Source organism: Lagopus leucura, unplaced genomic scaffold (genome assembly GCF_019238085.1).
Source record: "Lagopus leucura isolate 7727_CA_CO unplaced genomic scaffold, USGS_WTPT01 Super-Scaffold_100088, whole genome shotgun sequence".
Taxonomy (NCBI): Eukaryota; Metazoa; Chordata; class Aves; order Galliformes; family Phasianidae; genus Lagopus; species Lagopus leucura.
In genome coordinates this window covers 272187-285222 of record NW_024962319.1, presented here as the reverse complement: position 1 = coordinate 285222, position 13036 = coordinate 272187, and the positions used below count along the sequence as shown (strand labels likewise).

Below are 13036 nucleotides of genomic sequence, written 5' to 3'. Positions count from 1 at the left end.
TGTGTGTGTGTGTGTGTGTGTGTGTGTGTGTGTGTGTGTGTAGGGACATTTACAGGTGAAGTTTGGGTCCTGAAACGCAATGCTGAGCACAGCCAGCACTTGCTTTTGGAGGGGAATAGGGGATGTGCTGGGGGATGTAGCGAGGGAACAGCACTGGGACCAGGGAGACCACACCGAAACCCCCAGCCAGGGGATAGGGGATAAGGTGCAGTCCTGGCCCAGGTTCCCTGAGCAGCAATGGAACCCCAGGACTTGCCCTGTGCCATCCCCATGGCAGCCAGGCTCCAAGGAGCAAGCCTCGTGCTCATCTTCCCACCTTCCTTCTGAATTTGAAGGGGTTTGGAAGCGTCTCCCCCCCATGCACACACAGCCTGGGGGTTAATCACTTTTCCTACTGCATTTTGCTGAACTTTTACTGCTTTTCATTAGCACAGCTATGGGAGCAAAACATCCTTTGTCAAGCAGCCTCCTCACGTTCCCAATGCCAGCTCCACAACTTCACCCAGCCAAAACCCCATGGGGGACTAGGCATAACTAAGGGAACAAAATGGGACAGGCTGGGAACAGAAAGATAGGGGGGGACCCCCAAGGAGTGGCTGTGGCAAGGGACAGCCTCATGCTCTGGGCAGGGCTGCAATCCCACCCAGGGACTGAAATAAACCCTCGTTTTTCCTGTCCTCTTAAGCTAGGTCATTTCCTAAACCCAGATTAAATGACAACCACATAAACAAGTGGTAACCTCGGGGCAACTGCAAACTGCACCCGCCACCAAACTAAAAAAAGGAGAGAGAAGAAGAAAAAAAAGGATGTTAACGTGCAATTACACCTTCAAATAACTGTCTGAAGAGCTACCGTGAGAAGGGGCGGAGAAATGAGTGGTCACTGAAGCAATCCAGCTGGGCACAGGCAGCACCACTGTGACCATTGTCATCACCTGCTGTCCCCCTGCTGTGCACAGCAGCATCTCCCACACTTCCAGTTTTGAGTTTTAGATCCTCCTGTGTCTCCTCCTGCAGTGAAGCAATGTGTCCAGCTGGAAGGAAAGGGGCTGCCCCAGAGGTGAGCTGGGATTTCCCCGCAGCCCTGGTGCAGGAGGCTCCATGCTTGGCTCAGCAAAAAGCTGCCTGACCACAACAGAGGCCTTTTTTTTCTTTTTTTTTTTTTTCCCAAAAGGATTCTGTTAAAAAAAGTAATCTATTCCTCAGACAGGAATGCTAACACTGTGAAATCCCAAACCAGAAACTGTGAAACCATACACCATGAAAATAGTTGGCTAGTGTGTTGATATGCCCAAATGTGGTTTCTACTCATGACTTATGGTGGCTCCAGGTGCCTCACTGCATGAGCACTGCCTGTGGCTGCTGTATGGCTCCCCGAGAGCACCCTGCTGATGACATGGACAAGTCAAGTATAGCTCTTTTGGATCTCCCCTCCTCCTCAAGAAAAGTTTTCCAAATAAATCACGTTTTCAAGTGACCTGGAACCAGCCAGGTTGTGTATCCCAACACTAGGATGGGACAGTTGCTGCCCTCCTGTCACTCCAGGCACTCCTCTTGTCCAGAATGAAGTACCCAAGCAACCGGCCACGCAGCTGCTGGGAAGATGCAGCTCACAGGCCAGGAGCTGGATGTGTGGACTGCACCCTTTACAGTCACTTGCTTTGTGCATGAGCTCCAGCAGGATTTAATTTTACAGCTTCCCCACGCTGCACCACACATCCCCTTTTACAATCTCACACCCTGCAGCTTCACCCCTGCCACCCTCGCCAGGGGTTTCCAACATGGCTAACAGATGATTTGGGGAGGGATTCCCCAAGGAACAGGTTTGTTTTACGTTGGGAAGATGTACATGCCCAAAGCTCTCTGCCAGGAACCAGAGCACCTCCTACCCCCTCTCCAAAAACAAAATTGGAGAGGGAGGTCAGAGCAACGACACACCTTCCTGCACCACCAGCTGCCCCCAGAATATCAGCAGGGGATCACTAAAGAAAGTACATGGTTTGTGGTGCCAATGAATCTTGGGATAGTCTTAGTGTCCACGTCCCTATCTGTCATGCAGAAGGATGCACTCTCCAGGTGGTTGGCAGTCTCTCCCCAGGAGGTCCTTTGGCACAAGCTGTGCAGCAGGCTCTGTCCTACCAGCACAGCCATCCTCAGTACACACACAGGTCCGGGAACTTCATCTCATACACTGGGATGGAGTGGTTCTGGGGCTGGCCATAGGCAGCTGTGATGGTGCCTGATGGGCTCGGTGGTGGCCTGAAACATGAGAGACAGAGGGAGGTGTTTTACAGAGGTGTTTCATGAGGAAGCAAAGCCTGTTGCAGGGCAGAAAACATCGCATTCCTGCACCACTGCAGCTCTCCTCTGTGCCCCCGTAGCAGAAGGGAACTGCAGCAAACAAACCAGAGGCTGCTCCCACCAAACTTAATCTCTTGTGCTACCACAGGTACCCCAGTCCCAGGCTGGCACCCACCCCCAGCACCCTGCAAGCAACACAGCTGGGTGGCTTGACTAGCCATGCTCAGCCTGGCACGCTCAGCCATCACCCCAACTCACCGTATGGTGATCTCAAAGATCTGGTTGAGCTTGCTCTGCAGCAGCGTTGCCTGAAACACACACAGCAGCTGTATCAGTGTGGGTGCAACCCAGGAACAACAGCAATGCAAACAGGACAGACACTCCATCAGCCTTCCCCGTTCAGCAGAGAAGGAAGAAGGCGGCCTCACAGCATTCAGAGCTAAACTGCCACCATCCCCAGCTGAGACCATGCGGGGATTTAGGGCCACAGCTTCAACTCACCCGAGCACCACAGTGAGCAGCAATCTCCTCAAATGGGGCTTTCTGAAATTTCTCCACCACTTGTCGCCTCCGCTCTCGTTCTTGCTCCTCCACAGCGACGCTGTCTACTGAAGCAAAGGGGAAATGGCTCTCAGCTGCTCCCCTCAGCACGGATCATCCACACCACATCCCCACCCTCCAGCAGACAGCACAGATTTGAGCATCACTAGTAAGCCAAGCAGAGGATCTTCGGTGCCTGAATCTGGGACCTGCCTCCCAGGAACACCCTAGGGAGAGGCACAGAGATGAAGCTGCCTGGCCGTGCTGCTACCTGGGTGCAATGTCAGCATGGCAGAAGCACAGCGGATCCGTCCATCCAGAGCACACACAGGGGTGATGGGACCCACACATCACCCACCCATATTCAAACATGTCAGCCTCCACCTCTCCCTCACTTACCTATTGCCTTTTTCAGTGTCTCATATGTGATCTCTTCAGCTGGTGCTCTCTAGAGGAAGAGGAAAAGCAGATGGCTCAGTGCTCAGCACAACACAGTGTTTTGGAATCACAGCAGCCAAGAACCAGTGCCTCAGGCTGTATTCTTGAACTGAGACACAGCCTGTCTTTAACACACAGACACATCCTTCCTGATAACCTGTATTTTTAAAATGTTTTTTCAGGCTGGACCACCCTGGCCTCAGACCTCCCAAAGGCTCCTGTGTGTATGAAATGTTGATAGTGGGAAAATAAAGGAGGAAGTTTTTCACTCAGAGGGTGGTGAGGCACTGGCACAGGTTGCCCAAGGAGGCTGTGCATGCCCCATCCCTGCAGGCATTCAAGGCCAGGCTGGATGTGGCTCTGGGCAGCCTGGGCTGCTGGTTGGTGACCTGCACACAGCAGGGGGTTGGAACTGGATGAGCATTGTGGGCCTTTGCAACCCAGGCCATTCTATGATTCAATGATTATACAAAAGGTTTGCCACCCAAACAGCAGCGTGAGATCCTCCCAGATGTGTAACTCCCATAACGCACTTATCAGCACCAGCACCTGGAGGGGAGCATCAGTAGGAGATGGAACCTTTCTGTGCCTGATTTGCTGCCAAACATACCAGGGCTGAATAATGGATCCCTGTGCTCATAGCCAGCAGAGCAGTTATGCACACAGCTACACGAAGAATTATACAAGACTTAATTGCACACTGTCAGAACTGCAGTTTCTAAAGCTCAGGTGTAACACAGTACCTGCTCTCGCTCAGGACTGTTTCTAGACTCCACTTCAACCTGCAGGGAAATGGTCTCGCCAATGCTCTTCCTCTTGGACAAGCGGTCTTCATCTGGGAAAAACCAGGATAGGTAAGCTGATCTGCTGCCATTCCTCCAACTCCAGAAGTGCCCCATGCCTCGTCCCCAGAGTAGCAATCAATCTGTCCAGGTGTTCACCCAAATTCACCCAGCACAACTAAGAACTGAGCCAAACCCAGCGGGGCTCTATGACACCACCAGTCCAGCCCACCATGCATGTGACAACCCCAGGAATCTCCTGACTGACAGATTTGTGACAGTTTCCCTAATGCTACACTTCTAAGGAAAGGCAGAAAAACAACAGGAAAACAACCCAGACATAAGCACAAGAGCTTCACATTCCCATTGCTGTGTAGAACGTTTCCCTTTCCATGGTCCTGCAGTAGACCACAGGGTGGCACATACCAGTCAGCTGGGGGACATAGGGTGTGCTGAGCCGGTCTGCATTGTAACCACTGCCACCCAGCACTTCACTGATCTTGCTCTGCCAGAAGAAGACCTCTGGGCCCAGGCGGTCAAGGCTCTTGCTTAACCTATGAGGGCGGAAAAAAAACAGGGGATATGGCCACATCTTCTCTTCTTAGGAAACGGTACCAGAAGGGAGAGGGTTTCCAGCCCCTTTCAGTCAGAAAGAGAGGGCTTACATGGCTTTGCTTAGCGCCATCAGAATTGGATACATCATGTTATGGAGATCAGAGAGTTAAGGAAGGTGATTCTCCCCCTTTCCTCTTCTCTCAGGAGACCCCACCTGCAGCATTCTATGCAAGTCTGAGGCCCCCAACACAAGGACATGGACCTGCTGGAGCAGGCCTAGAGGCCACAAGGGTGCTGAGAGGACTGGAGCACCGCTCCTACAGGAACAGGCAAAGAGCTGCAGGTATTCAGACTAGAGAAAAGAAGGCCCTGGGGAGACCTTACTGCCTTACTGCAGCTTTCCAGTATTTAAAGGATCCTGTAAGAAAGGTGGAGAGGGACTCTTTGTCAGGGGGTGACTGACAACAGGATGAGGAGTAACAGCATTAAACTAAAACAAGGTATGTTTAGATTAGATATTACAAAGAAATTTCTCATTACAAGCATGAAGCACTAGAATATGCGGTCCAGAGAAGTAGTAGATGCTCTGTCCCTGGAGGTGTTCAAAGGCAGGCTGAATGGGGCTTTGGGGGATCTGGTGCAGTTGGAAATGTCCCTGCTCGTGGCAGGGGCTGGAATGGGATGGACTTCAAGATCCCTTCCTAATCAAACCATTTTAGGATTCTGTCTCTGGGTACACCAGTACAAAGCTACAGAGGACCAGAAGGGCCCTCGACCCATCACAACAGATACAAGCATGCTCTTCAGAGGAGCACCACCCCAACTTAGGGGATGTCTTACAATAATAGTGGCACTCACTGGGGCTGCTTCCGTATTTGGGACCTCCTCACCAAACATGACACATGCAAAACGTGCCAAAGGCTATCCCAGCAGGAATGAGACAGCCCAGGCAGCCCAAGGTCAATCAGCATGCAGCACATGTCCTTGGGGCAGCAGCAGAGCAGAGCAGCAGGAAGGTGTGTCACATCTGCATCCACGTTGCTGGTTGGGTGGGGAAGGAATCAGCCAGCAGAGCCAATCCTGGTATATGACCAGCTCTGAGCACAAACTGGCAGCCAGCCCTTTCTCTGATTGCATGAAACCCTTCTTGGATCCAAAAAAAGGCTGAAAACTACTTACCACTGTGACATGCCCAGATGGGAAATGCAGACAAGCACAGGCAAACAAAAGGTAGACAAACTCTTTACCCCCATGCTCCTACACGTGCTAAATCCTTGAGATCAGGCAGTGGGGAAGAGCATGTTTCCAGCAAAGGTGCTTACCTGGGTCTCTCCACAAACACATCTTCAGGGAGCAGATAGGGAGCTTCCTTCTGTCGCATCTGGATGACCTGCAGAAGGCAAGCAAGAAGTCAGGCTCAAACTTCACAGGCAGCCAGGCAGGCTGCAGCAGACAAGGCCTCAGCACCCACCCCGAGCCCTCGCACCTCGTGGATGTGCTGGCAGAAGGTGGGCACGGTGATGAGCTGGCTGATGAGGTTCAGGTAAGCTGCACCAAGGGCGAAGAGCGCACAGCGGTTGTATGCTGTCAAGTTGTCTTCGTTGATCTGGGCTATCTCCTGCAGCACACACACAGCCCCATGTGACAGGGATGGGCAAGGTCCCCATCCACCTCGCAGCACTGCTGCCTGCAAATATCCCAGCTATCAGAGCAAGGGGATGGGGCATTTCAGAAGCTGGCTGGGTCTCTTCCCCGCTGTGCTAATCTGATCCCACTGTGGCAGGAGAAGCCTGCAAGTGAGGAACTTGTATCCCCCTTGCTCAGAGACCTCAACCCAAAAAACAAACAAACAAACAAACAAAAAAAAGCCCTTCTCAGAGGCTCTTTCAGGACCTCTATTGCCTTTCTCCAAGTACAGTCCAGCTCTGGAGAGATAATGCCAGGTAAGATGCCAGGGCAGAGGTTCTCACCCAGCAGGCCAGGTATCCCATTAGCATTTTAGCACTGAGCCCCAGTAACACACTCAGCTTCCCATTCACCTACCTGCACTGCCAGCACCAGGCGGATGAGGTCCACTACAACCTCCTCATTAGCCAGCTCAATGCTGATGAGCACCAGCATGCTGTAGAGAGCCTCATAGTGAGCCTGGATGTTGCTCTCCTCCTTGCATATCAGGTAGATGTGCCGGAAGAGCTGCTGGCTATGCTGCAGGAACACAGAAGGATGTGGTCACCTTCTAAGCATCCTCTACAGGCAACAGTAAAGTCAACACAAAAGGATAAACAAAAAAGCAGCAGGGCCCAGCAAAGGGGCTCCATGCACAAAGGAGCAGAACTCCTCCAGTTGACAAGTTAACAGAGAAAGCCCCAGGTGTTAGGAGCTGTGACTCCCAGGTGGTGTTGGACCCTGATGGGGAAGAGGCACCAGCAGGTCTGAGAGCAGAGCCCAGAACAGGCAAATACTGCTCACAGCAACAAGCCCAAGGAAAAGATGCCCCTGTTGCAGCAGCATTATAGAAATGACAGCTCAGACCACAGCAGAGAAATAAAGACCCGAGCCACACTGCTCGAGAGCAAGGCATGGGATAGAGCTGGGCACACACTGGTACAAGGGAAATGTAGCTCTTCCACTGCTTTCAATGCAGGGACTGCTCCCAGGTGTGTAACATAACAAACTGATCCTCTCTTGGCCTCAAATTAGTTTCAGAGGGGTTTTCACAGAAAATATTTTAAAGTGAGAGGAAATTCTGTGGGGCTTTTTTTTCCTTTCTTCCTTAAATACTAGGCAACTTTGAAAATCACTTGATAAATAGTATTTGGGATACTAGCACATCCTGGGGTACTCATTTCTTGGAACAAATAGCAGATTTCAGGGTCTACAAAGGTTCACACATGAAGCACTGATGTAGATTGAATCCCACTGTCCTCTCCCAGGGACATCCCCAGGTTCAGAGGCCTCACTGCATGCCTCCAGTGTGGCTTGGGGAAACCAAGGCACTGTTCACACACAGGTGTGCATGAGGACAGCTTGACCCAGGCTCTGACACTACCTTCTTCATGAAGACAGTATCTTGGCGCGAGCATTTTTCCACTTTCAGCTTCAGGACTGAGATGTCGCTGATGGTGCTGCAAGGAAAGGCCAAGGGGAAGGAAAAACTCAGATACCAGAGGAAGGATGGGCAATCCCCACACGCCAGCAGAGCTGCTGGCCAGGAACAAGCAACTGGGAGGAACCAAGGGGGAGAAGCTGAAGGTTGGTTTTAGAACCCATCTGAGCAATCCAGATATTCGAGAGAGCTAAATCACTACAGGATTTCAAGGAAGTTGCACTCGGGAATACAGAGGCAAATTGATAAAGAAGCATGCATGCAGAGTAGATTAGCAGGACCACAGCAAACCCCATGGAGATACTGCCATGTGGGATTCATCACCTTCTTCCGCCTTAGCTTCATTCCTCTCCAGAGTAAGGCTAGCTAAATGCAGCGCAGCAATGCCAGTGCCCAGCAGGCCTATCTGTGGGGATGCAATGCAGTCGATGAACCCACTCGAGGAGGTTACTGCTCCTGCAGGTTACATCCTCCTGGTATCACTGTCTGCCTAACCAGTTATCCTCAGCAGGGTGGTCCCACATCCCTCTGGGCACAGCCTCTCCGAGACTCCCCCCACCCATCTGGCTCCTAGCACAGTGCTCATCTGCAGCATTAGACCACGCCACAATTGGTACCAGATTTAATAATAATCCTGCCAGCAGCCCCAAAGCCTGCAGGCACTCTCAGCCTGTCAGATCTCTCCCTCTTGAGCCTGCTCTGTGGGGTCTGCCAGCCCCAGACCTGTGGGGGATCCTGAGGCACACACCTGATGGTAGAGAACTTCTGCCGGTTGTCATGGCGATCAATGAAGCTGATGAGGATCTCAAGGACAAAGAGGCGAATCTCAGCATCCTCCATGAGGGCTGCAGAGAGCAGCCTGTCCAGGAAGGCGCTGGGAAGTGCTGTGAGCATGTTACTGCACTGGAAGCCCACGGAGACCTGTGAGCATCAATTAAAAAGGGAGGCAACATGACCGCGTCGCTTAGGTTAAAACACACCAAGAAAGGGGGAATGTGGGCAGAGAAAACTTAGTACAGTTTCAGCTCTTGCTAAACCACCCCAGGGGAGAGGGGTCCTGAGCTCAAGTCAGGGCTCCATGCCAGCAGCTGTGTTTGGTTACAGGTCTTGCAGGGATTGGACACTGCTGCAGGGATAGCGACACGTTCATACCTGTAGGAGGGACTTGAGGAGCATTATCTGTGTCAGCCGATTTCGATTCTCCCTGCCAAGGAGAAAAGAAATAAATGGTAAAATTTGAGTGAAAACAAAAACAATCCTCTTTGATTGCCCCAAGATTAGAAAACTTCAGAAAGGGCAAGACTGAGTTTCCTGAGTCATTACTGCATACAGCTATAAAAGCCTTCAGGAAATGGGCACCAGACACATTGCTAAAGGAATGATGAACATAAAAGGATTCAACCCAGCTTAGGTACCAGAAACAAGGCACACCTGCAACTCCATGCAGGCACAAGGTGCCCATCCCACCAGTGACCCCCAGGGATGCCAGGCATATGGGCCTGTTCTATATGGGCCCCTCACTCTTAAGCTGTTGAAGACCAGTTAGATAAGTACAAGCCTTCCTGTGCATGGCAGTATCCGTATTCCTCACTCCATCTCTCTTCTTCTCAGCCAGTGTACACTATGCCTTCACTTCAGGGATGTGCATTTTTAGGGGTTTTTGTAGGCAAATAGAGAATATCCTGAATTCTCTACTGCCTGGAATCAGTCTTTCCTAACCCTGTATGGCAAGAAAGGGACGTGTGGAGCTTTGTAAGTATTTCCAGGCTGTCCCATCATCCACAACACACTGGCCTAAGCTGCCTACCCCTGCCAAGGGACTGAGCTACACTGAGGTGGCAGCATCCTCAGAGACTGAACTGTAGGCTGCAGCTTCTCTGCTAACTGCTGGCACACCTACCTGGACATCCAGAGCAACACCATCTCATATGTCTTAAAAAGGAAGGAATCTCCTGAGATGGTAAAAGAGCAGTGACAAACAGCCTGGCATGGCCAAGCCAGCACTGAGAAGCAGTTGGTAACTGGCATCCCAGGGCTATGAGTGTGATTCTGCAGCAAGGAGAGCTGCCCCAGTTGAACAGTATGCGGAGCCCCATGTGTCTCACACCATGTGATACCAGACTGAACACGGGCACCAGGAATCACCCCCACATCAGTGAGGAGCAGAGCGTGTCTCCTATCATGCAGCAAGTCTCTCCCATCAGAAATGAGTGGGAGCAGCCCGGCCACACTTTGAAAATAAATATAGCATGAAAATCTGTTTGCTCCTTACCTACACGTTTCAGTGCCTGATACCCTCGCTCCAAATAGCTCTCAAACTCCGTTCCCACACTTCTCAAGTAATTATGTTGTTTGGGTGCTTTCCTTTCCCTCTCTTCCTCCACAGCCAGTTATATATACCGCCTACCACTCAGTGTCAATAAAAGCTTGGAGGCAGCTCAGAGGGGCCACACACAGAATGAGGAGGTAGCAATGAGCTGCTGGTACCTACAGAGCCAAAAATGAGCTTCTCAAAAGTCATGGCCAGCAGCCACCTTGCTGACCTGATCATCACATCGGAAGTCACTCCTCCAAATATTGTCCCTTTTTCCCTGCTAAATTTTGGATGACACCTCAGGACTGAGCTCCTCACCCCAGTCTTTCTAATAATGTAGCCATATCCCCCCTGTCCTTATGTCTCACTCTGCCCCCACCTCAAGGAGCTCTCCTGCACTTTCAATCTTGTGTTCAAAGTCTTTTATCTCAATGCATGGGACAGCTGAAGGAAGAGAAGGGCAGGGCTAGGAAGAGGAGGGAGAAAAGCATCCATACTCACCCAGCTTTACCAGCCTCAATAGACTGCTGTGAGGATGGCAGAGGCACCTTGTTCATGATGAAGGCCATCACCTCTGACTGCTGGTAAGTGGGCAGTGTGCTGGCAAAGGATCCTGTGGGCACAAGAGTGCACTGGCAGTGTGTGAGGAACAGTGACCACCCACAGGCCATGGCACCCTAGGAAGCACTCAGTACTGCTCCGAGCCAGCTGCTGGGCTCACAGCCAGGTTGGAATAGGAAAAGGCCTCACTGGATGCACTATCTACTGGCAACCTTCCCTTTAGGGGGATTCAAGAGCCATCAAAATGCCTACTGGAAGGAACAGCCCTAAGCCCAGACAAAGAGAGGCAGAGGTGCCAAGCCCTTCCTCTGCACCCCGTTTTGGACGTTTCTCCATCCTCATCAACTCAAGCAGGCTCACACTTGCCCTTTCCTTCTCCTCTCCTTCATTCCTCAGCCTGTCCAAGCCAAGAAGAAGCATAACAGCCTCCATGTGGCAGCTCTGCTGGGATCAATGGGGTTGCAATGCCACCTGCTGATAACCCATGCGCTGCAATGAGGTAAATCTCATTTCCCATCGCTGCTTTTAGGATGAAAGCAATTTTCTTTCGTCCTGAATCACCCTAAGATGCAGAAGCAGAAACCTACCACATGGGAGGCCACCCACCAGCACAGCACACACCTACAGCAGGCACAGCCAGAATCCCCACCTATGGTTTTAATAACGGCCTCCTGGAACATCCTCTCCTCGTGCTCTTTGATGATCTTGGTGCTCACACCGGTGATGCAGTTGTAGCTCCCCGTCAGCGCGTAGTCGATGCTGAGCCGCAGCTGCCTCAGCAAGGTGTTAAACACCTCCAGCACCGTGGGGCCTGGGATGATGAGAAGGGAGAGACAGGAGATGGGGGGAGCAGTGGTTTTTTTTCCCCATAGAGATGGAGCCTGTAGTTCCCCCAGAGGTGGTGTCATTTATGCCTCCCACTACCCCTGTAAACAGTCTGAAAGCCAGATGTAGAGTTTTAACCCTACCAGCTCCCCAAGCCAAGACAGAAGTGGTCTTCCAGTGGCAACATGAGCTCAACGTATTCACAGCAAGCCTCAGAAAAAGAGCCCTGAAAATCCCTTTGACCCCCACCACATGGAGGTGAGGGCTTCCATTGCATTCAGCTGCCTAAACTTAGGCAGCTGCATGTGGGCGTTGCAGCTCCCATTGCAGACAGCTGAACGTGGGCGTTGTGCTCGGGTGCACTGAAATGGCATCAAAAAGATCCCCAGCACTCCTGGGTGCTCCGAAGCAGATCCTCCACTGACTGGAGTTCAGCTCAAACCTTCAGCAGCTGAAATAAAAAGGTGACAGGATGGATGCAGGACAGATCTATGCACTTACCAACAGATCCAGAGGCTGCAATCACTGCTGCTTCCGAGAGGACCTCCACAATGCCCGCACGCACAGTGGCTGCGCTCTTGCTGTTGGCATCCAGGTGGCCAAGAAGCTGCTGGATCACGAGATGGGAGTGCTGTGGCTGGAAGGAGAGAGTGAATATCAGTGAGGGTGCCACATGCAAGAAGTGATGATCCATTTCTGTAACACACACAGCTACTGGGGACTCATGCCCAGCTGTATCAAGCCCCTGCCTGGCTCTTTCCAACAATTCTCCAGATGCAAAATGAGAGAGGGCACCCAGAGAAAGTCTGTTTTACAAGAATGAGCAAGACCTTGGAGCAATTTGCACATGAAAAAATGACCTAAAGAGATGCTGAGATCTAAGGAAATAGGAATGATTAATCCTGAGGATTTCAGGGAGTAAGTCCTGCTGAATTATTGTGACCCTACGCCTCCAAGATGCATTAACAGGATTTCATAAACTCTAGTAGCACTATAAAGGGTTTTAGGCAGTTTACAGGATTAGAAACATGAAACAAAAGTGGGGGATGGCAATCTGCTTTTCAGTATATTGGTTCTCCAAGCTATGGCTTGGCTGAATCCAAAAGTGAAGAAAAATCACAAGGGGGGGAAGTCTGGGAGTCCAGAGGCTGCTCTAGCAAAGTGGGAGCAGGATAGGATGGCAGCACCGTGCCTGACAACATGCACTGACCCATGCAAAGAGAAAGAGAATGAGACATTTGGGGATTACCTAAACTGCATTTCCACAGCCAGAGCACCCAGTGAAGAGTCTGGCAGGCCTGTTCCTATCAAAGGACAGAGATACTGAGGGGCAGGCACCCTCACTATATCTGGTTTGCCCAGAAGATTTTTAACCCCAAATAGTGCCTCTCCTTTTCTACAGGGAGGGAGGCTGTGTTGATTTCCACAGGAGCGATCTGCAAAGAGGCAGCTTTTCACCACAGTTCAACTGCTTCCTTTCCACAGCACACTGCTAGCCCATCTGACTCAGCAAGTCTTTTCTTTCTGCTGAGAGGGAAGCAATCACTCTCAGGACTGAGACACAGGCTCCATGCACAGCATGCTAAACCATGCACAGCATGCTAAACCATGCACA

At 51.3% G+C, this 13036-nt stretch overlaps 1 protein-coding gene across 4 annotated transcripts in view; it reads right to left on the bottom strand.

Annotated features, from left to right (window-relative positions):
* Positions 1 to 17: 17 nt before the first annotated feature.
* EFR3B (EFR3 homolog B) overlaps positions 18 to 13036 on the bottom strand; it is a 38250-nt gene continuing 25231 nt past the window's right edge. For 3 of the 4 annotated variants that reach the window (XM_042887512.1, XM_042887513.1, XM_042887509.1), the window contains exons 9-23: positions 11923 to 12058; positions 11246 to 11407; positions 10537 to 10648; positions 8874 to 8925; positions 8470 to 8642; positions 7665 to 7740; positions 6659 to 6820; positions 6102 to 6233; positions 5938 to 6005; positions 4487 to 4614; positions 4022 to 4113; positions 3240 to 3288; positions 2802 to 2908; positions 2559 to 2608; positions 18 to 2258 (exon numbers count right to left, since the gene is read on the bottom strand). In XM_042887512.1, coding sequence (XP_042743446.1) covers positions 2153 to 2258; positions 2559 to 2608; positions 2802 to 2908; positions 3240 to 3288; positions 4022 to 4113; positions 4487 to 4614; positions 5938 to 6005; positions 6102 to 6233; positions 6659 to 6820; positions 7665 to 7740; positions 8470 to 8642; positions 8874 to 8925; positions 10537 to 10648; positions 11246 to 11407; positions 11923 to 12058 — 1605 coding nt within the window. In that variant the 3' untranslated portion in view covers positions 18 to 2152. The remainder of the gene's footprint in view (positions 2259 to 2558; positions 2609 to 2801; positions 2909 to 3239; positions 3289 to 4021; positions 4114 to 4486; positions 4615 to 5937; positions 6006 to 6101; positions 6234 to 6658; positions 6821 to 7664; positions 7741 to 8469; positions 8643 to 8873; positions 8926 to 10536; positions 10649 to 11245; positions 11408 to 11922; positions 12059 to 13036) is intronic. The other variant, XM_042887511.1, reaches the window with a different exon arrangement.